The 26,680-nt window shown below is 36.1% G+C and overlaps 4 protein-coding genes and 1 non-coding gene across 6 annotated transcripts; 2 read left to right on the forward strand and 3 right to left on the reverse strand.

The window, feature by feature from the left end:
- Positions 1 to 910: 910 nt before the first annotated feature.
- Positions 911 to 2,194, forward strand: LOC110700824 (B3 domain-containing protein Os01g0723500-like). The gene is made up of 3 exons (XM_021878410.1): positions 911 to 1,397; positions 1,486 to 1,667; positions 1,758 to 2,194. Exons 1-3 carry the CDS (start codon positions 941 to 943, stop codon positions 2,070 to 2,072), a joined length of 954 nt encoding a protein of 317 aa, XP_021734102.1. The 5' UTR covers positions 911 to 940; the 3' UTR covers positions 2,073 to 2,194.
- A 1,665-nt stretch (positions 2,195 to 3,859) lies between these two features.
- TRNAK-CUU lies at positions 3,860 to 3,932 on the reverse strand. The gene has a single exon. It is a non-coding gene; the product is annotated as a tRNA-Lys (tRNA).
- A 1,689-nt stretch (positions 3,933 to 5,621) lies between these two features.
- Positions 5,622 to 6,428, forward strand: LOC110700765. Its single transcript, XM_021878364.1, has one exon. The coding sequence runs from the start codon at positions 5,622 to 5,624 to the stop codon at positions 6,426 to 6,428; it is 807 nt and encodes a 268-aa protein (XP_021734056.1).
- A 4,012-nt stretch (positions 6,429 to 10,440) lies between these two features.
- Positions 10,441 to 13,442, reverse strand: LOC110700714 (protein POLYCHOME-like). The gene is made up of 3 exons (XM_021878306.1): positions 13,128 to 13,442; positions 12,054 to 12,417; positions 10,441 to 11,402 (listed from the first exon to the last, which is right to left on the reverse strand). The coding sequence occupies exons 2-3, from the start codon at positions 12,396 to 12,398 to the stop codon at positions 11,037 to 11,039; spliced, it is 711 nt and encodes a 236-aa protein (XP_021733998.1). The 5' UTR covers positions 12,399 to 12,417; positions 13,128 to 13,442; the 3' UTR covers positions 10,441 to 11,036.
- Positions 13,443 to 14,857: 1,415 nt separating this feature from the next.
- LOC110700717 (glycerophosphodiester phosphodiesterase GDPD5-like) lies at positions 14,858 to 25,395 on the reverse strand. 2 transcript variants are annotated; one of them, XR_002507260.1, is made up of 4 exons: positions 21,099 to 21,781; positions 16,309 to 16,527; positions 15,763 to 15,918; positions 14,858 to 15,252 (listed from the first exon to the last, which is right to left on the reverse strand). XR_002507260.1 is itself a non-coding variant. In XM_021878309.1 (4 exons), the coding sequence occupies exons 1-4, from the start codon at positions 25,353 to 25,355 to the stop codon at positions 15,061 to 15,063; spliced, it is 573 nt and encodes a 190-aa protein (XP_021734001.1). In that variant the 5' UTR covers positions 25,356 to 25,395; the 3' UTR covers positions 14,858 to 15,060. The 2 variants fall into 2 exon arrangements, 1 of the variants encoding a protein (XP_021734001.1); XM_021878309.1 differs by lacking the exon at positions 21,099 to 21,781 and adding an exon at positions 25,350 to 25,395.
- Positions 25,396 to 26,680: the final 1,285 nt, after the last annotated feature.

A 26,680-nucleotide genomic window follows, 5' to 3' on the forward strand; every position in this document is an offset into this window, starting at 1 on the left:
TGTGTGTGTGTTTGTTTTAACATAGAGTACAATTGAAACTTTCAATAAATTAACGCAAAATAATGAAAAAAAGAAGGCCTAGGATTACTGATTTGCTGAGACTTCACTCTTAAGACAGAGGAGCAAGCTGTATGTTGGCTCAAGTTGTGTGCCTGAACTGGTGCCGGGGACTAGGCCCGGTGATCATGAGATTCTGGTGAAGGGTGTGGACTGTGGAGACATCAGGTCGCAGACCCCCCATTAGGATGTTACAATCAGCTGACAGTCATCAAAACCCGAAAAGAATATGGAAACCTGAGTTTGAGCCTAATTTATATTGCATAAATATTTACTGTATGACTGAAGTAAAATAAAATCAAAAGATCACAAAATTATCTATTAGATTGTTAATATCTAGTAGTCTAGTGTTTATCTAGTATTTTGCATTGACCTTTGGCATGGCTTCAAATTGAATAGTTGATTTTGTGCATTCACTTGCATAAATTCTATGTTATTAGTCATTATACAAGCCTTGTTACATAACAGAAAAAAGCAATAGTTGTGAAATAGCAAATTGATGAATATTGGTTAAAGTTCCCTACGATTTAGCACCAATCCTTTAAGAGTTTTGAGTTAAATTCTGACATATAGTATGGAAACATAGATTAAGGCCTAAATTTCTATGTTCAGTGTCACCATATAGGCATTGTTAATTTTATGTTTATCACTGCAGTTATGGGGAAGAAATGCGAAGGCTGTAAAATTGCGGAGAATTATAATTATTGGTCTGAACTTCCTGCAACAAAACACCAATTCTTCAAGGTCATGTATGGCGATTTTGAGCTCCAAATGGTAGGAAATTTTTTTATGAAAGTAACTGTACATACTTATATTATAAATATTAGCTCACTTAATTGTATTTCTCGGTGAACATTTCTTGCAGAATATTCCTCAGAAGTTCATGGAGTGTTTCAAGGAGAAACTCTCCCCCTGGTGTACAATTATAGGGCCAAGTAAACAGAAATGGAAAATCAGACTCTCGAGTACATATAATGAAAGGCAAATGGTGTTTTCAGATGGGTGGAAACAGTTTGTTCGTGACAACGGAGTGGAAACAAATGACTTCTTAGTGTTCCGTTTTGTTGGAGACTCCTCGTTTGAGGTGTCAGTGTTCGACAAGAGTGGTTGCGAGAAAGAGGGGTGTCACTTTTCCATTAATTCCAATTCAAGGTCAAGAAGAACTTCTTGTACAAGTACTCTCCACATCAACAACCATGGTAGTGTGGTTAAAGAAGAAATTGAGATTTTTGACTCATCATCAGAGGATAAATCTTTGTGGGAGGAAGGCGAAGAAGAGTCTGAGGATGTAAGCCATGTAACGGAAGAAAAGAGGGAGAGAAGAGGAAGCTCAAGTGAAGGTAATACAAACTAGTCATTTCTCATTCGAGTTTTGTATATGAATTCATATATGTGTTACTGTATTATAACTTGATGACCATGGTGCAGGTAAACTTCCTCAAAGCCAAAAGTACTTCATATCGAATAGGCGGGATCTTAAACCTGGAGAAAAGCAAAGAGCTTCCAAGATGGCTGAGAGTTATAGGCACAACATGAAGGATAATAAGAGAGTGTTACCTACGTTTCAGATAACCATGCTGCCTACACATGTTTACAGGGGATTTTATCTGGTTTGTCTTCTTTTATACTATGTGCAAAATTTGTACAATTTCTTGTCTGTTTCAATATGAATTTGGGTGGATTTTTTTGTTTGTTTGCAGACAATCCCAAAGGTATGGGCAAATAAGCATATGATCAAAGAGTCTCACGAGTTGGAGCTGCGTGTCCCAGGCTCTACAAAGGGAAGTTGGAAAGTCGGATGCAGATGGACAAAAGGAGGATCTATACAATGCCAACTTAGATCAAAGTGGCCGGTATTTTTGCTGGAAAACAACTTGGAGGAGTACGATACTTGTGTATTTGAGCTGATTCAGAAAGGAATTTCAGATGATGTTAGACCTCCCATCTTCAATGTCCACATATTTCGCACTGTTGACCACATTGTTCCCTTGACTGTGTCTACGCGTATGGTCTAGCTTCAAGGACAAACCATGAGCATTGTATTTATGGATACTCTATTGAATTGTGTGTGTTAGAACTCGTAGAAGTCACTGATGACTGATCACTACTATTATAAATCTATAAGGATTACTAATGCATAGCATGGTTATTGGTCCTTTAAGCGCATTATTAGAAAGTCACTTAATTTACTCATGTTTGGTTGCTCCCAAGTTTCACATGCACAACACATTTTCTTTCCTAAGGAACATCCTGCTACTTGAAACCATTTGCATGTTATAGAGTACATAAGTCCGAAAAGACTTTGTAATAAGGCAAACCAATGAATACTGAGAAGTAAAATCAGACTAGAATTAACAAATTACCATAAATAATTGTACTGCAATGAGCTCATAAGTTCTATATCGCCTGAAATCACTAAAATCCTTTTGCACTACAGCCTGCCCTGCTATTCCTTCTTCTCTTCCAGAACTCCTACCATTTTGATGCCCTCACCTCCTAGATCTTTATTACCTTGACCTCCTAAACCAGAATATCACTTTCTCATCCTTCTTTTAGCGCCTTTTTTCTCCTATCTCTTTCTCAGCCCAACACTTCATGAACTGAATGACGTCTACTTTTGAACATCTTATTTTTGACTTGTAAACAATTGAGCATGTGTAGATGTATTTTGACTTGAGATGATTATACTTACATTAAAACTTTGTTCCTCATGCAAATGCCCTACTTTCATCCTTGCCACCATGATGTTTGTGTTTTTGAGCTTATTATGGTCTAGCTTTGAGGAAAACAATGCAATAATTTCTCCCTTGCCAATCTGCTCAACTTTGAGCATAGCCTACTCCATATGACGGCATTTCAGTATTTTTACTAAGTTTATGTTTATTAAGGTGCTTTGCAGTATCAATGATATCCTTAATATGTACCTCCTCTTTTGTTTGATTTTATCACCACTTCCTGGAGGAAGTTAAGGCTTAAGCTTACAATAGATAAGACTCAGTTTTTTATTTAGTGACATGATCATACTTTTCCAGATTACATTAAACTAGATCCTGGGTGTGTCTGGATGATTATTTTAAGTTGATTTCTTCATCAAGTAACAAAATGAACACGTTAAAGACGGACTCTGAGGAATCATTGTGCACCTGTGTGACTGTGTAAGACTTCTCTGTTTCACTTTTTTCTTGGACTAAAGTGACAGTGTTGTGAGCACAGAAGTAGGATGCAGATAATTTTTTTTGTAAGTAAATGTGTACAAATGATTTAGCTTGAGGCCTTGAGCATATCTCACCTTTATCTAATTGTAATATGTAAAAATAGCACAACATTCCCCTAACCTGTTTCTAAACACCAGAAAAATAATAACTGTCACATAAAAACATCAGATGATCAAGCTAGACCATGCACCTTCATATGCCTTTTGATTTGTCCCGGCCCCTTCTTGAATCAATAGGAGTCGATCTGCCTTTTAATTCCTCTTTCCAATCTGCCATCGTACTTCTCAAGTTCCTTCACAACCTTGTATGATCATTGTTTGTTGTTGTTGAGAGAAGAATTTTATGCTTAGCATATTTTTCTTACATAATGCAGCAACTTTTTTGTGCCTTTTTTTCGAAATAAAGAGCAAAAGGAAGGAATGAGCAACTGCACAAGTATATTTGGGGTGCTGTAAAGCTGAAAAACTGTACAAAAATCCATGATTATGCATTATGTGGATATGTTATGATTACCAGCATCAAAACATAGAAGTTTAACTAACACCTTTATGCAAATCAGACTGAAAAAAGATTGAAAAAATTGGAAACGCCCACCGTGGGGCTCGAACCCACGACCACAAGGTTAAGAGCCTTGCGCTCTACCAACTGAGCTAGACGGGCTGTTATTTGTTAGTAAAATGTACTAAATTTATTTATCAGTATTTTTTTTTTTTTTTGACAAAAAGTACTTTAAATGAAAAGAAAGATTACAACCTAAACTAAGGAAAGAAAGCAAAATTACATGATAGAACATTAGGGGTCGGACCATACAACTTCTTGCGATTAGGGAATCAAGTATATCCGATGATACATGATACTATACCTATGTCTGGATCTTCTTGTATCAAATCTGGAGTTGTTTCACATTTATATATCGTGCCCTTTCACAGGGGGTGACTAAACTCCATTGGTGTAGAAACTTCTTGAGTTTCACCACTATCCAACTTCCTTAAAGTTATTTAACAGTTTGTATAATCTTGATTGTTTACAATCGTATTAGGATTTATGGAAAGAAATTATGTGTTAGTCGCTATTAATATAGTAATTTATTGGCTATGAATTAGGAATAATTTGTTAATTTGTTTTAAGAAAATTCAAAGCTAAACATACAATTTACTAATGTAATCTAGTTGAAGTCTAATCATGCTGTCATGCATGTCACTAAATTTAACCCGGAAGAGGAGGTCCATTGTGCATTGTCCATATCTAAGGATATCATTGATATTGATATAGCAAAGCCCCTTAATCAACATATACATATTTACAAAAAGTTGGAATTTTTAAAACTAATTAATATAGGACTAATATTTTTGATAGATATTATGTTTACGATAATATTTGTCGCACATTAGGATAATTTTGTATATATTTTATTATATCTTGTATCCTTATCATAACAGGATTACGACTCTTGTAAACCTCTATATATATGAATCAATGGTACACACTCTAATTTGAGGAGTTTTCCCGAAATCTAACATGGTATCACAGCTTAGGTTTTAGATCTCAAAATTTTTTATTTTTCCAATTTTATTGGTTTTTTGGTTTTATTTGGGACCTTTTTCCTTCTAGCTTCCGCACTTTCTTTCGTCCTCTGTTCCTTTTTCCCTGATTTCGGTTCTCTGCTTTATTGCTTCTTGCATCTTCTCTTTTATTCTTGGTTCGTTGCTAGGATGATGACTCTCCTCCCTCACCTCCGCCACCAAACACGCCAGAATTTCACCCAGCTTTGGCGGTGAATAACATTAAAAATGCAATTCCTCTTGTTCTTGATTATGAGAAGGTCAAATACTCAAATTGGGTTGAGCTTTTTGAGAATCATGCTTGCGCTTACAATGTGTTAGATCACATTGACACCACCGTTCCCCGTCCTACTGATATCTCGAGCACTTTGTGGGATCGTCTTGATGCGATCGTCAAGCAGTGGATATATGGCTCTATCTCCACCGACCTTCTTGAGACAATTTTGTCAACGAAAATCAACTGCTCAACAAATTTGGGATCGCATTAAGGAAATTTTTCAAGATAACAAAAATACAAGGGCTGTCTATCTCGAAAATCAATTCAATTCGCTGCATCTTAGTAACTTTCCCAATGTTACTGCATATTGTCAACAACTTAAAAGTATATCCGATCAATTGGGTAATATTGACCAACCCGTCTCGGAGCAATAGATGGTAATTCGTCTAGTGTCTGGCCTCACTAATACTGACTTCGATACGGTGGCGACCATGATACAACAAACCGATCCCTTGCCCTCCTTCAACACTGCCAGGTATCGACTTCTTCTCGAAGAGTCTCGTCGAGCCAATGACCAAGGCCAATCGCAGCAATCTTCTTTCGTTGCTCATCAAGATTCGGCATCCTCTCAAGGTTATGGTCACTCCCAGCAACCAAATTCCAATGGTGGCCGTGGCTCAGGTGGAGGACGCGCTGGTGGCAGGGGCGGTGGGAAGGGACGTGGCAGAGGTTACTCCATCTAGCCAGACAAACCGGACCTCTCCTCAGCAGGCCTACGTGGCTGGGCCACCTCAATATGGCCAATTATACACTCCGACTGAATTGGGCTCCGCTTATTCGTCCATGACTCTTACAAATCCCGACAACGGATGGTATATGGACTCGGGTGCTACCTCACACATGACTCACAATTCAGGTACTCTCATGCCCTTGTTTAATTTAAGCACTAATAATAACATTTTAGTAGGTAATGGTCACCGCATTCCAATCACAGGTTATGGTCACACTACCCTCCCCAATAATAAATTAGCACTTCGTGATGTTTTATTAGCCCCTCAAATCATTAAAAATTTAATTTCAGTACGTAAATTTACGTCTGACAATTTAGTTTCTATTGAATTTGACCCTTATGGTTTTTCTGTGAAGGACCTTCGAACGGGGAGGATAATAACAAGATATAATAGTTCGGGAGACCTTTACCCAATCACCACCAACACCTCACCATCCTCATGTATTGCATCAACTCTCATGGTCACTTCTCCAACCACTTGGCATAGCCGCTTGGGACACCCTGGTGCTAGTTCATTAAGTTTTCTTAGGAGTAATAATTACATTGATTGTAATAAGGAGCGTAACTCCAATTTTTGTGTTTCTTGACAATTAGGAAAACATGTTAGACAACCTTTTCATGATTCTACTAGTCAAACCTATTGTGCATTTGATATTATTCATGCCAATTTGTTCACTTCTCCAATTAGGAGCATTAATGGTCATAAATATTATTTAGTTTTAATTGATTATTTTACTCATTTTGTTTGGACTATTCCCATTGCATACAAATCTCAAGCCTTTTCGACTTTTGTAAACTTTCGAAATTATGTTCACACTCAATTTGAAAGACCAATAAAAGCTTTTCAAAGCGATCACGGTCATGAATTCGATAATGAACCATTCAAAAAGCAATGCTTAGAGAATGGTATGGTTTTCCGATTTTCATGTCCACATACCTCATCTCAAAACGGAAAGGCGGAGCGCATGATCCGCACCTTAAATAATGTCAACCGCACACTCCTTTTTCATGCTTCTCTTCCACCAAATTTTTGGGTCTATGCTCTTGAGACCGCAACTTATCTATTGAATATTTTACCAACAAAAGCTCTAAAATATGACCCCCACTCATGCCTTGTTTCGAAAACAACCCACTTATGGCCATCTAAGGGTGTTCGGTTGTCTTTGTTTTCCTAATCTCTCTTCTACTACTCCACACAAACTAGCACCTCGTACCACTCCATGTGTGTTTTTAGGGTACCCCCCAAATCATAGAGGCTATAGGTGTCTTGATATTTCATCAAACAAAGTATTTATTTCACGACATGTGACATTTGATGAAAATACTTTGCCATACATGAACTTGCACAAGTATAAATTGGAGGATTATAATTTTTTAGCCACTGATGATCCATCCCCCCTTTTAACCCATGTCCTCATGCGCCATTTAAGGCCCAATCAGCCTCAAGCCCAACAACTCTCACCCCCCTCAAGCCCAAACATCACCACACCTTCACAGCTCACACACGATCATTGCACCAACCCCGTGTCACATCTTCACAGTGCACTCCGCACCAGTCCCGCGGCACCACCCCACCAGCCGCAACACCACCGCGGTCTGGCCTGCCACCACCCCTGAAGCCCGCCGCTCCGGCCTCTCCTCAACCCACATACACACCACCACCATTACGTGGTGTACCTCCGTTGCAACCCACACGGCCACCACCCCCTTCTTCCCGTATCACTCGTAGCCAATGTGGTATATTCAAGCCTAACCCGAAATATTGTAATCTTACCATTCAACCCTCGGGACCACCTCACCAAAAAATCACCCCTTCCAAAATCTTATAAACAAGCCTTAAATGATCATAACTGGAATGCGGCGATAAATGATGAGTATAGTGCTTTAATTAAAACAGGGACATGAGAGTTGGTGCCTAGGCCTACGGGGGTGAATATTGTTAATTGTATGTGGCTCTTTAAACACAAATACAAATCTAATGGTGACCTTGAAAGGCACAAAACTCGTCTTGTATGTGATGGCAGGTCGCAGGAAATAAGTGTGGATTGCGATGAGACCTTCAGTCCGGTAGTTAAACCGGCCACTATTCGCACTGTTCTCAGTTTAGCTTTGGCTAAAAAGTGGTCAATACATCAATTAGATGTCAAAAATGCCTTTTTACATGGTGACTTGCAGGAAACAGTTTATATGCATCAACCTCCGGGTTTTGTTGATCGAAGGGCTCCATCTCATGTCTGTCGGCTTCGCAAGGCCCTCTATGGGTTAAAACAAGCTCCCAGAGCTTGGTACAAACGGTTTGCAAATTTTCTCATTAAATTGGGTTTTGTCATTGCTAAAAGTGACAACTCTCTATTTACTTTCTTGCAGGGAGATGATATGGCATATCTGCTTTTATATGTTGATGATATTATTTTAGTTACCTCATCTGACAAGTTGCGGATAGGGATCATCTATCAGTTGCAAACTGAGTTTCCCATGTCTGACTTGGGGCCTCTGAGTTATTTTTTGGGTATTGCAGTAACCCGAAAACCTTCTTATTTGCTACTTTCGCGGGAAAAATATGCACAGGAAATTTTAGAGCGTGCAGGAATGACTTCTTATAAACCTGCAGCCACTCCAGTTGACACTAAGTCCAAAATTAGTGCAGATGCAGGGCCACCTTTTCGGGATCCTACTTTGTATCGCAGTTTAGCAGGTGCTCTTTTTTACCAGGCCAGATATTTCCTATGCGGTACAACAGGTGTGTCTCTTTATGCATGATCCCCGGGAACCCCATTATGAGGCATTGTAACGCATTCTGCGTTATATTCAGGGTACCATTGATCACGGTTTACATTTATATCCTACTGTTTCTCATCGACTGATTACTTACACTGACGCTGACTGGGGAGGTTGTCCCGATACCCGGCGTTCCACTTCGGGATACTGTTGTTTCCTTGGGAACAACCTCGTATCTTGGTCATCTAAGCGTCAGCTTACTTTATCTAAGTCGAGTGCAGAAGCAGAATATAGAGGCGTCGCAAATGTTGTCTCTGAGGCGTGTTGGCTTCGCAATCTTTTGCTTGAGTTACATTGTCCCCTGCGGCAGGCTACTATTGTGTATTGTGATAATGTCAGTGTTATCTACCTTTCTGGCAACCCGATACAACACCAACGCACCAAACATGTAGAAATGGATATTCATTTTGTTCGAGAAAAGGTTGCTTTGGGGCAAGTCCGGGTTCTCCATGTTCCTTTTAGATATCAATTTGCCGACATCTTCACTAAAGGCCTACCACGAGAATTATTTCTGGAATTTAGGTCCAGTCTTAGCGTACGCCCTCCTCCCGCTACGACTGCGGGGGTGTGATAGATATTATGTTTACGATAATATTTGTCGCACATTAGGATAATTTTGTATATATTTTATTATATCTCGTATCCTTATCATAACAAGATTACGACTCTTGTAAACCTCTAGATATATGAATCAATGGTACACACTCCAATCTGAGGAGTTTTCCCGAAATCTAACAATTTTTATAGTGGGATCATATATATTTATACTCCTTAACTAATATATTACACAAGTACTGTATAATTTTTTAATTAATTTTTAGGATGGATACGATCATGTATTCAGCTAGTAAAATTACTAAAATGAGCAAATCTCTGTGCGTCTATGAGATTATTCTAGATTAATTTCGTTATCAAGGAATCATCGTGCACCTACCAGCACCTGTGTAGTCTGTGTTAGATTTTTCTGTTTCACTTTTTTCTTGGACTGAAGTGACTGACTATGTTATGACTTGTGAGCAAAGAAGTAGGATGCAGATTAATTTTGTAAGTGAATGTGTAAAAATGATTTAGCTTAAGCATTTCTCACCTTTTATCTAATAATTGTAGTAAGTAAAAGCTTTGCAACATTCTCTAACCTGTTTCTAAACACCAGAACATGATAATACAATCACATAAATACAGCAAATGATCAAGCTAGACCATGCACCTTCATCTGCCTTTTGATTTGTACTGGCCCCTTTCCGAATCAATGAGAGTTGATCTACCTGTTAATTCCTCTTTGATTTCAACTATATTGGTACCGGAATTATATATTTTGTTACTGTATCATAAAATACTCATATCATTTACAGTTTTTAACATGGGAAGCAAAATTAAGAATGTATAAAGTAGGTGGTAGGGCGAGTAAGATGAGTGTTAAATGGATGTGGATACACAATTGAGTAGAGGGAGTAACGATAAATTTTGTTTTGTACCCACTTAGGGCTGAGATAAAAAATGGGAATGGGGCACAACGTTCTGATTATCATCCCCTCCGCCCCAATGAGGCAATGACGTCCATAGGTTGCATACTCACACGGGACAGCCAATATGACAATGAAGGTAGTTGGCCGACTCTAGTCTTGCAAGTATATGCACCCTTTAATCTTGAAACCTGAACGCAAAAAAAAAAAAAAAAAAAATTTACCAGTATCATTTTTCTAGTAAAACTCCACGTAAGTGTACCTTTGTCCTTTGCCTGTCCACAACATTGTGCTTCATTCAAGCCATCAAGGCCACCAACTTACAAGGTAAAATATGAAGAGCAGAAACTCACAGAAATACATGAATTTTTTCCTTCAATTATACTAAGAATCAATCTTTACAATGTTATCAGATGAAACAAAATCTAATCCGACCTCTCATTTACATGGAGTGCTCCAGTTTCCTCTATTCCTAAAGCAACAAGCATTGCTGTTATGCAACAACTAAGCTGCCAAAAATGCAAAATTTGCCGCGCATCTTACACTACAATGTCAGCAGAGGCTAACAGCTAATATTAGTATTTACCTAGCAGTAATAGTTTGCTTCTGAACTTCACTAGAAGTGAAGTGCAGTAAATGTCAGTTATGATAACTAAATCATAGCTAAGCTTAGATGCTGCCTACCCACAGCTACAAGCATAGCTGGTAAACTACATGAGGTGAAAGATAGCTGCAAGTGTAGCTAAACTAGTTGCTGTGAGCGATAGCACAAGCATAGCTGAAGGATAGTAGTAGTAGTATTAGGATATGGGATCATCAGAAGATGATCGCCTTAGGATATGGGATCATCAGAAGATGATCGCCTGTGGCCATTCTCCTCCTTTCAACTCGTTCCCATCACTCTGAACTTGAAAGTGCACAAAACTCCCTTCCCATCTGGGCATACTCCATGGGTCATCTCATTGACATCAATGTACGCACCTTCTTTTCTCGTTCTGCCCTCTTGGCAGCAGGTGTCTTCTCTAGTTTTTTTCGATCTTCCAGCCAAACTTCTCTCACCTTTTCAATCGAATGTAGAAGTCTTTTCTGTGGGGTCATGAAATCAGAACCTGTCTCGTTGTTATCAGCATTCCTAGGTGTGATCTGCCATACTTTAGTGGCTGGTGAAGGTTGAGGCTTTACTGAAATGGTAGGGAGGGGCGTTTGGGAGCCAATTTCTTGCTCAGGCTCAGCATTTGGTGCCGTTGCTGTCTCTGTATTTGTCTGCTCTTCAGTAGCTTCAGTGGTTCGATTCAGCTCAGCTCTCCTCCTCTCAATGGCCTGTGTACATCAGGAACAATGCAGGTATTGGTTCACAGATGTAGCAGTAAACATACTAATACATAACACAACACCTGCTACTTCAAGTAATTAAGCTAGTGCAACTAAATGCCTAATCACTCGAATGTAGCAAGCGAAAAAACGTGTCCAATAAGTGACATTCAAGCCACATTGCTCGTGACACTTAAAAGTAAGCATGACAGATCAAACAATTATCTTCAACTGATTTCTCTAGATTCCAATGTAAAGTTTAAAGTAAGCCACTCTTAAGTGTTGAACTATTAGCCGACATCAATTCAAATACATCCAAAATTGGCACATCATATCTATAGTAACCATTCTATGCAAATTATAGCAGTTTGAATGATACAATAAAAAGTTCTAGTGTTCCACTTTACTAATCAGTAATCACATATACTAATGTCCCACATAAATTAATTTCAATAAAGATATAACAACTAATTTTTCAGAATCAGCTTTAAATCCCATCATTTCAACATCATAGTTCATAAAACAAAATGCAATCTAATCATACCTACATGTAACAATACTAACACATTAAAAAATTCATCAGAAAAGATATCAAATATCATTAATTAAACCAAAATTACACTGAAAAAGATTATACAATACATGGGTAAGAATCATTACCCTCACAATAGCAGTGATATCCCTTAAAGGGGTCCTTGGATACCATGAAGGCAACCTACTTCCCCTGCCTCGAGCACCGCCATAACGTCGTCCAGCCATCATCCTCGGAGTTCTGTTTTCCTGGCCTGTCTGTAGTTGCCTCTGTGTATACCAGCCTCGCCCAATCCCAGCTCTTCGACCCGATACACTACCACCACCGGAGACATTTCGAGACCCGTCTCCAGATAACCCAGTCCAAGTAAGCCCGGGTTGATCGACAATAAGATCAACTCGCCGGGCAGCTCCCCGGTACAGGGCAGATATATCCACAGGTCTTGCTAATCTATCTCTTGATGGTGTAGGCATTTTTTTTATGCTTGAATTCCTGCATTTTTTTCAATCCAAGCTGAAATTAATTGCAATTGACAATCATTTGAAACATAAAATGCAGGTTTATGATGAAATTTGAATCAATTAAGTAAGCCAAATTTGAAGAATAGTGCAATTAAGACACCAAGAACTGATTCGCACATTTCAATTCAGCAGAAAAACCCCATTTCTTCAGTAAATTAATTGAATTAAAAATGAAAATACTGAGCAATAATTCAAGATAACCCAGTTATTATTGAAAAGTTGGTTAAATTAATTAGACACGCAGATGATCAGTGATGATTAAAGAATCAAAGCAATAAACACCTAGAAACAAATTTCATATTCTACCCCAAAATTTGGCCCATAAAATTGAAACCCAGATAAATAAAATAAGCTTAAAGAAACCCATAAAGTCAAACAAATGTTTTTACAGAAATTTGAGCTCAGATAAATAATTATTGATTAGAACACAAAATGAGAAATGCCCAAACAATTTTTCGACGTAAAATGCTAACAAATTGAAAACCCAGATAAACAAACTCACCAATTTCAACAAATGCATTGACATAAAACTCAAACCCAGATGATAATCACAATCATCATCAATTAAAACGCATAAAATTAAATACCCAGATAAATTATCAACAAATTAGCTTCGAATTAAACCGAAAACCCAGTAAAATAAATTAAAATTGTCGATTAAATTAACAAAACGAAACATACCCAATGAAATTCCTCCAGAATATAAGAATAAGAACTGTAATTTTTGAGGAGGAGATGATGAAGAAGGGAGAAAACTGAGTTGAGCAAAGGGTAGAGAGAGAAAGTAGGAGAGAGAAAATGGCGAAGTTCAAAATGAGGAAGAGAAGCAGGTTTTATGGTGAAGGGTTTTGTGAATTTGCAGACAAATTTCTCATTTTTTTAATTTTTCTTGAAAATTTGAAATCATGAGCGGGATTCTGTGAGAATTTTGAATGGTAGCGAAAAGACGAATATGCCCTTGATAGTTTGAATAAAACAGGGTTGGATTGAAGGGTATTTTTGGAAAATTGGGATTGGGTCAGAACACGTTTGACCCATTATGGGTATAAATTTAATTTGAAAAGGACAAGTGGGGGAGTGATATAAGGAATATTTAGTCAACTTTAATTGGATTTAAATTTACATAATAATAATATGAAAATGGGTGGATTAATGCATAAAGATATTACTCGTGTGATACAATTGTGAGTGGCACAGCCTTAGAGGGGTACACCAAGTGTTGGAGCGTATCATGATTTATGAATGAATGATATTCAAGACTATACTATATGGTCTATATCTATGTTGATTTTTATATTGGTACTTTTGTTACTCTTTAATCTTTATGTCCTATATTCCTTTTTTTGAATTTTCCTTCGTCTTTGAATTTGAATTTTTTGGGTTGGATCGGACACCACCAGCCCTAATTTGATTTATTCGTTGATTTTTCAAAGTTAACCTAGTTACTTCCTCCGTGTTTTTTTAAGTGTTACACTTGACTTTTTTTTACTATTCGTATAATGGTTTTTGACTTAATTAGTTCACTAATCTAGAGAAAAACAAATGTTATTGTATAATACATTGTTGGATTCGTCATTATGTATACTTTTATAATATCAAATTTGTTATAATTTTACTTTACATATAATTAGATAAATTAGTTGTCAAAGTTGTGTCTCGACATGCGTATTTGATCAAATTGTAACACTTAAAAAAACACAGAGGGAGTATTGATTTCAATTTGAAATAAATCAGCACAAATCGTAGTAGGAGTATATTTTTAATTTTATAGTGGATTGTGGATTTATGGTTTGAGTTTTTCTATTCCAACCCACTTCAACCTACCCCAATCTAACTTGGCACAGCCCGATCCAAGACCCATCTAACCCACTGACTAGAGATGATTTTACAGTAGTCGTTTGAAAAATGACTACCATATTATTTTAATGGTATACAATATGATTGATTTTTTTTTTCACCTTATAAAACGGTCAAATCACAATTAGTCTTTTTATCTGTACTATCCATACATATTTTTTGAAAATTTTAATCCAACATATAATAATTTTTTTTCGAGAAACTATAAAATAAGAATAAAAATTACATAAATGTAACTAAAAATTTGATAAATCAAAAAAAATGTTGATAATACTATTTTATACCTAAAAGTAAAGGGAAAATGGAAAAGAATATGTTCTACTCGATTGAAATAAAATACTTCACACTCTATATGATTTTATTACTGTATGTATCTATCGGGTCATATCGCGGATCATTTCAGGTTGGGTCACTTCAGGTCACGAGTCATGAATTTTCAACGCTGGTCCAAAGTTTCGGGTTTGGGTCAACCCAATGGGTTCAGAACAATTTTTTAAAAAAAATAAAAATTATTTTTGGCTAATGTTTAGAAATTTCTAATATTTTAATCTTACTTTGCTATTTGTTTTATATATAATTTTGAAATCAAACATTTTCACCAATATTATTGTTAGTCATTACATGCCCACTACATAATTTAAATAGTTTTGATACTTAGATAAAAAGTTTATTAAACAACCTGGGTGATGCAAATAATAACTATAACTAGTTTCGCTGTTTGTAGAAACCTCATGCAACGCGATGGTAATATTGTTAATCATGGTTTATTCACCATACCCGGAGAGAGAGGAGCGGTCCATTCTTGGAAGTTATGAAGGCTTCCTGTGAAATCAGTGAAGAGGCCATCCACCCCCATCTTGTTTATCCAGAAGTCAAATTCAATATAAAAATCTTGATGAAACTCGAAATGAATGTATTTGTTCTCATTTTGAAAGGTATAAGGATGCACCTGGATGTAACAATGGGAAACAACTTAGCATAAAGTCCTTGATTGTGCAACTGAACAAGTACGCACGCACTGAAGGTTTATTCAATTAGGTTCGAGGTTGAAATCAGATAGTTGATTGCTTGTTCCCCAAACATATATAGCAAGGGTCTGTTCTCTTCAACTTAATTTCAATTCAGTTCCAATCAGTTTTTAATTTCCTTCTCTTATAAACAATTCATTTCAGCTCTATTCAGTTCAGTTCAGTAAATCAGAATACACCCTAATAACTTGGTTACATACAAGTGTGTCAAAGTTTCATATTCCCAGGTGAGTCCAATAAGTCAACAACCCTAAAATTACCACAACTAAAAGGGTTTCATGTGTTCATTAACTTCTTCATTTAAATCAGTCAAATTGAGAACTCTTTTATCACATAAACAACATGCTAAACAACATGAAGTTACATGTTCATGCCAAAAGCTATTGGATATGAAAACTTGGATGATGAAAACAAAAAGAAGGATTACACACCTGAAGACCATGAGCATGTGCTCTGGCAACCAGATCAGTAGGAGATTGTAGATGATTGTTTACTGCCGGAACCACTGTATCCTTCCCCCGCCCAATATCAACTACGTATTTCTTTATGTAGTCAAAGTAGGCATTCGAAGTGACTTCAAAGTAAGTCTGCAAATCATCAATTACATTTTGAAAACTAATCAGAAAATAAATGATCATGCATTGATCCACAATGCTAGCAGACTAGCAGTTATAGAAGCAACACAAGCAACTACTCGCTAACTACCAAGTTGATGAAAAAGGATTCACAGCAACAGCTAGTGTCTTGTTATCTTGTACGAAGTGCGTTGTTTAATTTAACTTGGTAGTTCTTTATATTGCATTTGTTAAGACCCTTCTTGAACCTTGCTTAGCAAGGTTCAAGAAGGATCTTAACAAATGCAATACGTCATATCTATTTACTCTGTTAAATTTAGAAATTCTAGTAAACATTGGTGGGAATTTATCACTCGCCAACAAATTAAAAGAGGGAAAAGAAAATGAAAGAAGGGTTATAACCTGGTTAGTATCTTCTATTCGCGAAGTTGTGTTATCAATCAACAAGATTTTGGGCAAATCTGTATTATTTGATATGTAGACAATTGATAATGGAGCGAATGATTGAATGAAACCAGGCTGTTTTAGCCAATCTTTAGATAAATATGAGCCATTGTAACCATACTTCTTCAGAGTGTCTACAAAAACATCCTCAAACTTCTTCCCATCTGGCCACTTCACCTGTAGAAAGCAAATTCATTATCCGTCCTCAGCACAAGTTAAGGCAAAGAAACATATTTGTACAACGAATCTAGAGGGTAGTCACATACAAAATTATGCTCAGCGATACTTCAGCAGAAATTTAAAATCCATATGAAAACCCTTAGCATGATTTAAAATCTAGAGGGGATTTTGTGTTTAACAAGGGTCACAAAGATAGCAAACAAATTAAACCGTAAAATCTTCGAGGCGTGAACGGAATCACTTTCCCAAAAGTATAATTCCGACCCTATACTACAACCGGGTTTCACGGAAATTTACTTAGGAGATACAACGAAGAACAATTGCAATCACAAGTAGGATGATTACAATTCAATGTAGATAAGCCTTTGGATTTATGATGATGATAATAAGTTGCAAAAGGTTTCAAGAAAAATAAATTTCTGATTATTTTTCTCAAGTCCTATCCAACATATGTTCTTAGAACATATATATATTAAAGCAAAAAAACATTCCAACAGCCACGAATGTAACTGTAGACACCCATTTGTGTCTTCCTAAAACCAAACCCGGTGATGAGTGTCTTTCGCGTCGAATCATAATCGAATGAAACGAAAGTGTGGAAAGGTCTAGTGTTGCGGAAAGTTTTATTTCTTTTTTTCTTCTCCCTGTTTTTGAAAACTTTATTTTAAAGAAAACAGCCAATCCAGTTTGGTTGGTCCATGATATGGGTCCAATAGTGGTGTAGTTGGATGGGGCTTGCAAAGACCTTTCCAACGATATATTATAAGCCCAATTCCGATGAATATTGAGGAAGTTATGGCCAATTTACTAAACTGGGCCCGGTTTGAGCTTTAAGTACGGCCTAATGATCTAGGGGAGGGCCTAATATAATTTATCATTCCTAATGTAATTAGGAATGGTTTTAGTCTTCTAGAAAATTCTAGAAGGTCTTCATCATTCCTAATTCAGTTAGGATTCTTCAGAGTTTTAATCAAGATCAAATAGCATTTTCGTTTGGAATTATATTATTTTATCTTCCAGTACAGGAAATTTATCAGATTTTCGAAAACGCGTGGAAAACCACTTTGGCGTCCAACCCCAGGCCTTGGCGCCTGGAACCAGGATTGGCGCCAGGCGCTAGTCATTGGCGCCTGGCGCTAGCCACTGGTGCTGGCGCCAACTAGCCAGGGCTGGCGCCAATGTGTTTCTGCGATTTTCAGACTCTGTTTTGTTAAATTATCTTTTTTGGATGATTTTCTCTATAAATATCGTATTAAAAACTCCGTTTTCATTCACCAATTCTCTTGATTCTTAAGTTTTAATCAGCTCTCTTCATTCACAAATTATTCATCAATTAGCATTCATCTATAGACCAATTATCAACGTTCATTCATCTCTTTCATTCATCCTATTCGTTCATCTCTTTCATTCATCAATCTTCATTCATTCTTTAGAATAAATATTCTAAACTTTGCTTTTTAATACAAAATTCCGCATTCACAAGATCTAAAAACACCTAGCCATATTCGAAGTTGCCTTCGCCCTAGACGTGAAAGGTTTTAATTTCTGAGGGTTTGGTCCCAAATCTCTAGTTCAATTATTTAATTGCTTTGATTATTATTTTCCTTGAAGTTACTAACGTGTGTATTTTGTTATTAGAAAGAGATACGAGGCATCAAAGTAAGTACTTTAATTGATTAATTGATATTATGATGTAGAAATCATGTTTATATTGTTATTATGATATTCCTAGTATCATGTTTAGGGAAAAGGTTATAATATCAAATATATTAAATATGATTGTTGCGATGCTTCCTATATTCTTCCTAATATTAATTCATGTTAGGGTTAAATATTTGATTTTTATTGCTTAGTGACATGCTAGGGTTTGTTATTAATCTTGTTAGTATCATGCCTAGGATCTTGCTATTTTTATTATGCTATAATATTAACATGAACATGATAATTATTATAATTGTTATTATTTATGATTATTATTTTGATGATGATTATTTTATTCATGATAATTATTATTATGATTATTATTGTTGCTTGATGTTATTTATTCTTTATTGCTTGATCACCTTTTATTGCATGTTAAAGGGAATTTGTACTTGCAATCACGCTTAATAAGATAATTAATAATCTTGTTTAGGGTTAATTGTGATTATAATTCAAGAGATCGCCAATAATAGTTTATTTGTGCATTAATATTCAACCAACATAGATTAAACAGGTTTAGGATTAATCTATTGATTGTATGTTAGTCAGAAAGCGCACATGAATACGAGCAGAATAAAGTAGAGGCCTATTATTAGGGCAGGTTCAATCTTTTTTAGGTTAGATTTGTACCATCATCCCCGGACCCTTATTTGGTTCATGACCTTATGGAGTTGACGATCTCTTGGATCGTTAAGGGGTGTAACCTTCACCTCGTGAACGGTTTACAAGTTCCTTAAAAACTTGTTGGCGACTCTTTTGCTCTATCTTCTTCCCTTTTGGACGCCACCGTACTTTAGTGTATGATCACAGTGGGGTTCAAGCTAGTGGGATTTTAAAGGCTTGAAATTATTCCCTACAGTAACCGTCAAAAACCAAGCAAAACTGTCAAAAAATTGACAGCCTCAAACGTCCTCCCTGACTCGCGCACCCGATCGGGCCCGCCGCCCGATCGGGCTAACTGGAATTATGTCAGAATTTAACTGACTCTCGCGCCCGCCCGACCGGGCGGCAGAGAGATTCCAGAACTGACCCTCGCGCCCGATCGGGCGAGCACCACCCAGATCGGGCGGTGAACCGGGCCAGCTGCTATTACTTCTCTAACCCGCGAAGTGTTCTGCCTTCTTTCAACCTTTTTACCAAGGTTAATTAATCTTGTTATTTGCTTTAATAATCTTGTTTAATTAATCTACAACACCATATCCTAAGTAAATTAATTAATTACATGAATTTTGTCTCCAATTCTCAAAATAATTCAACAATCCTCCCCCATTTTGAGAATTAAACTAGACTCATTGCAAAAATAACATCATCATCACAAAACAATCTCGTGCATAAATTAAAGTGTACATAGACTTGAACTCCCACTTAGAGCAATATACAATTCAAGAATCCGTATTCATTTGGTATCGTAAAACGTTTGAACCAAAAGCAACACATTTGGAAACTTGAAGACATTACACACACAAGATTAATTACTTAAATACATATTAGCTTGACACTATAAGATATGTGTCCATATCTATTCATAAGTACATCAAAGGGTTATGCCCCAATAGCTTCTTGAAGCGGCTAAACTTCGTACTTATATAGGTAGACTTCCAAACATGCTCCTGTGACCGAGCAATATATCAGGAATTCTATTAAGTTAAAAACAACCTCTTTTCATCACAGTAAAATCGGAACTTAACCTTGGATGAATAAACAAGTTTCCAATCATCAAATAAGAGAATTGATCTCATTGAACTTAAGACCCAACGTCTTATTGGGCGTTAAGTTGAGATTCTCCTAATTGTGATTACAATGGGGCTCCAATCTAAAATGATTGCCATCCTTTTATTAACATCTCTAACCCATGCTTTTTAAAGCAACTAGCGAGATAAAACTTCGTACGAAAATAAACAATAGTTTTTACACCGTCCTTATTAAGTCCTTGATGTAACTATACCTTACACCAATATACCTTAACTCATTATTTTATAATTTTACACTTGGCTATATCCCTGAGCCAAATTTACATTGTTATCCCAACAATTCATCACTATTAGTGATATTGGCTTTTGCAACAAAGAAATCTCATCATGCATTAAAACCCTTAACCATTCTGCTTCTTTACCAGCGGAATGTAATGCAATGACCTTCAATGTCTTATAGAATGCAAGTTAATTTTCTTCTTTGATGCCCATTACATGACACCTCCTCCATATGGGAATACCCATCCACTTGTGAATGAACAATCTTTATTTGAGATCCAACTTGCATCCGAATATCCTTCAATAACCGAAGGATACCCACTAAACCACAAGCCATAATCCATGATTTTCAACAAATACTACAACAAACAATAAACCGTTTGCCAACATAGCATTCTAGAATTAATAGTGAACCTATTCAATTGACCAATCACATAAGCGATATTCGCCCACTTACATAGCTTTTGTTTGATACGGGGAAGTCTTTTCTTATTACGGAGATTCTGAAGTTTGCATACAGTTTCCTATGCATAATTAAGTGCTTGGTTGATTTTCTACATTGTTTTTCCTTTATGTTTGTGCCTTTGATATCTTGCTACTCTTTCCCTTGGCTCAAAGTAATAATTGTTATGTTTGTGCTTTTGATTTTGGCTTCAGTTGTTATTATTATTCTTATTTTGTTGCTGTATTCTCTGATGCACTAGCAGCTACTGTTCATCTCAGCCGCTGCTGTGTTGCTTCTGTGATTGTTATTGGGGAGTTGTTTCTGTTTGTTCTTCTTATTGTCGTTCTGAAGCTATGCTATTGAGTGTTCATTTTTGTTTTTTTTTTTTTCATTTCTGTCTCTCTGTTATTTTTGTTAAACAGTCAATCAGATGCATAATATTAAACACTAACCCCTTTATATGTTATGCCTCCTTCCTGCTCCAAAAATCAGATTTGGCGTATGGGAAGCTGCGAAATGGGCTGCACGTGTCCGAGAAAGTACAATATGACCCAGCTCGCCCTATTCTGCTTAACTTAACAACTGAGATAGTTGAAGAGAACAGGTACATGAGAAGTAAAGAGTTGGCCTTGGAGACTGCATTTCTTATGAAGATGATGGAGTCCTAGCTGTTCTCCTTAACCTGGTCCTGTTTTCTGGAAGATTGGTCGATGTTTGAACTACTGAAGTGTCACAGGAATTCCTGCACTATTATAATCCCTTGGTTTTATCATGTCTTGTTTCACTGTACATATTTAACTCCCAGTAGATCCCTAAGATTGGATTAAAAAATCCAAATCGCAAGCATTCTTTATTTGTAATGTTTTACTACTTAAATTTTGATATTATGTTGTATTAATTTTTACGAAATTTTGTTCGGTATAATTGTTTATTTACAGGAACAAGTTTATTATAATAGGTTTTAATTAATATATTAATTATATATAAATACGTGTTGCTGAAATTTAATGAAAAAAAAAAATAATTTAATGACTATTGGTAACGGGTAGGAGAGTTGTTAGTTGCAAATAAGCACTTATTCGTAACGGGCATTTTTGTTGCTCGTTAAAATAAGTATTTAATTATATAATATAAAATCTTATTCGTAACGGGCAATTGAGGTGTCCGTTACGAATAATGAGTTATTCGTAACAGGCGTTTCAGGTGCCCGTTACAAATAAGGATTTACTTTAGAACAAAAAAGGCCTTATTCGTAACGGGCACCTGAAATGTCTGTTACGAATAACCCATTATTTGTAACGGACATTTTAAATGACAATGCCCGTTACGAATAATAATGGCCATCCGTAACGGCCGCATACGTAACGGACGCTGTCCATTACGGATGGGCCCTTTTTTCCCGTTACGGATGGCCTTTTTTCCACTAGTGATTGGATGACGTGTGTCAAGAAGATGATTGTTGCAAAAATTAATCTCTGGAAGTTTTTCCGTTGTGGGGGTAAGTTGATCCTCATGTTCTCTACATTATTTTTTCATAAGTGTCTATGTATGTTGTCACGAACTACAGATGTAGTGACAAAGTTAGACAGATCTTGTGGAGGTGATACTCATGTCAGAGTACGTGAAAGCAAAGAAGAATCAAGCAGGTCCTTATATAAGGATGAAGCACAAGTAAGTGCTTGATTGTCTAAGAGAATGTATTTAAGATCCTGTGGGGAATTTTAAATTATTCTAGTGACGAAGTTTAAAAATTGAGTCTACGTCCTGAAGTGATCAGGCTTGATAACCCTCTAATTTATATGGTTATGAGATGCTTTGGTAGACTTGTTGCTTGACGTTTGCAGGTTGAGCTTTAAGTTCTCTTAATATGTCCATAACCCAGGTTGGGTGGTCAATTGAGACAGCTTGCATGGACACACCGAAGTGTTTTAATTTGTTGAACTTTTGTTCTGAATGGGTCTGGAGCCTTGTTTTGGTTGACTCATTGCTGGATTTACACCATATATGTTTATTGAATCCATAACTCTTTTTGTGGTCTGTTGACCAGGTAAATAGATTCAGTAAGGTTGAGCGTGGCTCTTAATGTCATTTGTCCAGTTATTCTTTGAGCAAGGATTGATAATGGTTCTTAAGTGGATTTAAGACCGTTAGCCTAGTGGCTCTTAGAGTAGGATTGAAAGTGACACCGAAGGTGGAAGGTTGAGCATTGCTTGCTCTTAATACTACTGCCCAGTTGCTTGAGAAGTGGGAACGATAATGATTTCTAAATAAATTAGAATCACTAGCCCTGATACTTCTCGAGTAGGGAACGATAGTGGTACCGAATGACAGAGGTTGGGAGTATCCCTTAATGTTCTTATTCCATTGCATAGATAGTCTTGGGTTTGCAAGGTTCTTGAATGTGTTTTAAGCCTGCATGGAAATACCCTAGATATGCTGGGAATGTGTAAGTAATGCACAGACGGAACACCTACGTGAGTACGAGGGGTGGCCTCCTTCAAGGGAAAATTGTGGTGTAGTTTTCCTGAATTACTCATGAGAGCCCAAGGTGTAGGCCAAGATTAGCGGAGTTGCTTAAGCTCTAAAGTCAAGGTATGTGTATACAAGGTCCCTTCCTCGCTCCTTGGAGTTCAAATCTTAGGATACTCACTAGGGAAGTGTTGAAAACCTTGTGCACTAATTTGTTAGTTCAAACCTTTGGATACTAGCATTTAAGTACTAAGACTTTCATTTACTGTTCAGATTTCATGTCGATGATCCGCTTGCCCACCCGCCAATGGTCATGTGCCTTGTCATTAGATATCTCTCTCCTAAAGTAATGTTTCATTTTTTTGAGTTTTTTTTAATACTTCCTCTGTTTCACTTTGTTAGTCCCATATACTATTTTGGGCGTTCCAAAATGATATACATGTAGACACCCATTTGTGTCTCCCCAAAAACCAAACCCGATGATGAGTACCTTTCGCGTCGAATCATAATCGAATGAATTTAAAGTGTGGAAAGTCTAGTGTTGCGGATAGTTTTAATTTCTTTTCTCTTCTCTCTATTTTTGAAAACTTATTTTAAGAAAACAGCCAATCCAGTTTGGTTGGTCCATGATATGGGTCCAATAGTAGTGTAGTTGGATGAGGCTTGACAAGAGCTTTCCAACGATATATTATAAGCCCAATTCCGATGAATATTGAGGAAATTATTGCCAATTTACTGAACTGGGCCCGGTTTGAGCCTTATATGCGGCCCAATGATCTAGGGGAGGGCCTAATATGATTTATCATTAGGAATGATTTTAGTCTTCTATATTCTTCTAGAAGGTTATTTTCATTCCTAATTCAATTAGCATTGATAAATTGACTTTTGTTGACTTTTCAGAGTTTTAATTAAAATCAAAGAGCATTTTTGAGAAAAATACGATTTTATCCTCTTGTACGGTAATTTTTATCTGATTTTAGAAAACGTATGAATTTCTGAAATCAGCGCCAAACGCCAGCTGTAGCGCCTGGCTCCAGCCTTGGCGCCTGGCGCTAGTGTTGGCGCCTGGCGAACAGCCAGCGTTGGCGCTGGTTCGTTTTTCTGTGCGCCAGGACTCTGTTTTGTTAATTTTATCTTTTTGGCTGATTTTCTCTATAAATAACGTCGTAAAAACTCCGTTTTCATTCACCTACAACCAGTTTTCATTCGCAATCATCAATTCTCGCATTCTCTAATCCATCTCTCCATCTCTTTCTTTTTCTAAACTTGTTTTTCAAATACAAAATTCCGCATTCGCAAGATCTAGAAGCACCTAGCCATATTCGAAGTTGCCTTCGCCCTAGACGTGAAAGGTTTAATTCTGAGGGTTTGGTCTCAAATCTCTCTTTCAATTATTTAATTTAATTGTTTTGTTTATTATTTTCCTTGAAGTTACTGACGTGTGTATTTTGTTATTAGAAAGAGGTACGAGGCATCAAAGTAAGTACTTTAATGGTTTTTATTGATATTATGATGTAGAAATCATGTTTAAATTGTTATTATGATATTCTTAGTATCATGTCTAGGGTAATTTTAATATTAAATATGGTTGTTATGATGCATTTTATGTTCTTCCTAGTACTTATGATTGTTAGTATCATGTTAGGGCTAAAGGTTTGATTTTTATTGCTTAGTGACATGCTAGGGTTTGTTATTAATCTTGTTAGTATCATGCCTAGGATCTTGCTATTTTTATTATGCTTTAACATTATTTATGATTATTTTTGTAATTGTTTTGATTATGATTATAATTTTATTATTGCTATAATTATTATTATTATTAACATGATTATTATTATGATTAATATGATTGTTATTATGATGATTATGATTATAATTATTATTTTGATTATTGTTATGATGATTATAATTATTGTGATGATTATTATTATGTTGCTTGATATTTATTGTTATTGCTTGATCACACCTTGTATGCATGTTTAAAGGAATTTGGTACTTGTAATCACGCTTAATAAGATAATTAATAATCTTGTTCAGGGTTAATTTTGATTATAATTCAAGTGATCGCCAATAATAGTTTATTTGTGCATTAATATTCAACCAACATAGATAAATAAGTTTAGGGTTAATCCTATTGATTGCATGTTAGTCAAAAAGCGCACATGAATACGATCAGAATAAAGTAGAGGCCTATTAGTAGGGCAGGTTCAATCTCTTTTAGGTTGAATTTGTACCTTCATCCCCGAACCCTTATTTGGTTCAAGACCTTATGGAGTTGACGATCTCTTGGATCGTTAAGGGGTGTAACCTTCACCTTGTGAACGGTTTACAAGTTCCTAAAACTTGTTGGCGACTCTTTTGCTCTATCTTCTTCCCTTTTGGACGCCACTGTACTTTAGTGTATGATCACAGTGGGGTTCAAGCAAGGGGATTAACGCTTGAAATTTATTCCCTACAATACCCATATTGAATATTTCTTAACATAATTATTGAGTGAATAATTTTGAAATGGCAAATCTTCAAATCAAAATTTATTATAAGTGAAAAGGAGGGAGTAATTTTTTTCTCTCTCTCTTGATGTCCACTTAAAATATTTTTGATAAATATACGACTAATCATCAAGGACATCAACTAACAAAACCATAACCAAACCAAAGCCCAGTCAAATAGACCCAAATCAATTATACATAGCACACTCAAGTTAATAAAGATACCCAACAAATCTTATTTTTTACATGCAGGAGAATGTTTCCAATCTAAAATTCACAAATTGAAGACTCATACATAAAATGGTTGAAAATCTTGACATTAGTACCTCCAACACAAATTAATTAGACCAAATTAGGCCCTGTTCACTTCACCTTAAAAATAATATTCAGTAAAATTAATTTCATTTTAGTAAAAATAATTTTAGTTAAGTAAAAATAAGTTCAATTTAGTAAAAATAATTTCAGTTCAATAAATTCAGTAAATGTAATGAAGAAGTATAATAGAGATTTAGTAAAAATAATTTCAGTTCAACAAAAATAATTTCAATTCAGTAAAGTTAAGTTCAATTCAGCAAAATAATTTCAATTCAGAAAAAATAAGGTGAAGTGAACACCAATTCCATTAACAAACCCCCCTTTTCCAAATAGAAGAATTTTAATGGTTGTTAAGTACTCCGTAGTATTCTACAACATTAAACCCCCAAAAAAAAAAAAAAAAAAAAAAAACATCTACAACTGTATTATAGAATGATCGAAATAAAAAGGCTAAAGAAAGTATTTAAGCAGGTGATTGATAACCGAATAATTATAACTTTATAAGGTGGGAAAATAATGCAAAATACGTAGTACAATAATTTCAAAAAAAATAATAATTTGAAAAGTGTTGTTGGTGTTAGTACTTACATGGCGAAGTCATGGCACTGGCAAACTCTAATCCTCCAAACCTCAGTCCAGAGTCTCCAGACTCCAGACTACTGCCAGCACTCAGAAACTGTGACTAAATAATCTGGTCTTAGTTTTCTTAAAAAATAATAATAATAATAATTAATTCTGGTCGTAATTTTCTTTAAAAAAAT

Source organism: Chenopodium quinoa, unplaced genomic scaffold (genome assembly GCF_001683475.1).
Source record: "Chenopodium quinoa cultivar QQ74 unplaced genomic scaffold, ASM168347v1, whole genome shotgun sequence".
Taxonomy (NCBI): Eukaryota; Viridiplantae; Streptophyta; class Magnoliopsida; order Caryophyllales; family Amaranthaceae; genus Chenopodium; species Chenopodium quinoa.